This window comes from Chaetura pelagica, unplaced genomic scaffold (assembly GCF_000747805.2).
Source record: "Chaetura pelagica isolate M959 unplaced genomic scaffold, ChaPel_1.0 scaffold328, whole genome shotgun sequence".
Taxonomy (NCBI): Eukaryota; Metazoa; Chordata; class Aves; order Apodiformes; family Apodidae; genus Chaetura; species Chaetura pelagica.
In genome coordinates, this window is record NW_009954216.1 from 2444331 (window position 1) to 2445757 (window position 1427).

The 1427-nt window shown below is 61.2% G+C and overlaps 1 protein-coding gene across 1 annotated transcript in view; it reads left to right on the top strand.

Moving 5' to 3' along the window:
• The window catches only part of LOC104393862 (rhodopsin), a 10563-nt gene that overhangs the window by 4446 nt on the left and 4690 nt on the right, over window positions 1-1427 (top strand). The window contains exons 3-5 of the mRNA XM_010003384.1: window positions 66-231; window positions 456-695; window positions 1065-1283. Coding sequence (XP_010001686.1) covers window positions 66-231; window positions 456-695; window positions 1065-1283 — 625 coding nt within the window. The remainder of the gene's footprint in view (window positions 1-65; window positions 232-455; window positions 696-1064; window positions 1284-1427) is intronic.

Below are 1427 nucleotides of genomic sequence, written 5' to 3' on the forward strand. Positions count from 1 at the left end.
GGCAGGGCTGGGGTCTCCAGCCACCCTGCCCTGCCGGGCGCCGACCAGCCGGGCTCTCCCCGCAGGTACATCCCCGAGGGCATGCAGTGCTCGTGCGGGATTGACTACTACACGCTGAAGCCAGAGATCAACAATGAGTCTTTCGTCATCTACATGTTCGTGGTTCACTTCACGATCCCACTGACCGTCATCTTCTTCTGCTACGGGAACCTGGTCTGCACTGTCAAGGAGGTGGGTGCCTGCCAGTGGTGGTGGGACAGGGCCCACCTGCATCCCCAGTGCTAGGGGCTCCAGGCAGGTGACAGAAAGGGCCCCAGGGCCGGGCTGTCCCTCCATGAAGGGGGAAGAGAGCAAACTGCAGACGTGCAGCTCAGCCACCCCATGCCCTGACCGCAGTTCCGTGCTGGCTCAGCCCTCCCCAGCTCCATCACATTTCCATTCCCTTCTGCCCCCAGGCTGCCGCCCAGCAGCAGGAGTCGGCCACCACCCAGAAGGCAGAGAAAGAAGTGACCCGCATGGTCATCATCATGGTCATCTCCTTCCTGATCTGCTGGGTGCCCTATGCCAGTGTTGCTTTCTACATCTTCACCAACCAGGGGTCGGACTTCGGGCCCGTCTTCATGACCATCCCGGCATTCTTTGCCAAGAGCTCTGCCATCTACAACCCCGTGATCTACATTGTCATGAACAAACAGGTAAGTGGCAGGATGCCCTGCAATCTCCTTTTTTGTGCTTTGCTTTCAACAGCTTGCAAGGAGCTACAGCACCTTGAGGTACCATTGGGTCAGGCGGGGAGTTTGTTTCTAGGTGATCTTGTTCTGGCAACCGTGCGGCTCGTCCTTGGCATCACATAAATTCCATACACACATTCCTGTCTGGAATTACTCAGGTGCTGGTTCGGTGGAAGAGCTGGGGCTGCATCAGCCCCGGCCCAAAGCAGCAGGCAGGGCGGGCAGCAGGGAAGGAGGCTCCACCAGGATTGTCCCCCGCCCCGCAGAGGTGGGGGGTTCCCGGCAGCTCCGCCGGGCTCCCGCCGCCTCACCCTGGGCTTGCCTCTCTTCTAGTTCCGTAACTGCATGATCACAACCCTTTGCTGCGGCAAGAACCCGCTAGGCGACGAGGACACGTCTGCTGGCAAGACAGAGACCTCCTCGGTCTCCAGTCCCCCCCGCTTAGGCCCGCCGGAGCGGCCGGTGCTCGGGGCGCCCCGGGAGCAGAGCCCAGCCCCGCGCGGCGGGATCCCCTCTCCTGGCACTAGGAACCCTGGGAACAAGGCTGGAAATGTGTGTGCGCCTTTTGTAATTAAAGTGCAAAGGCTTAGCTCCTCCACTGGCGTAAATCCGTGCTTTTCTGTTGGGCTGCTCCCCTGCTCCCAGCACAGACCCTGGGGCCTGAGGCTCCGCACCGAGCCCTGCCCGCCCTGCCCT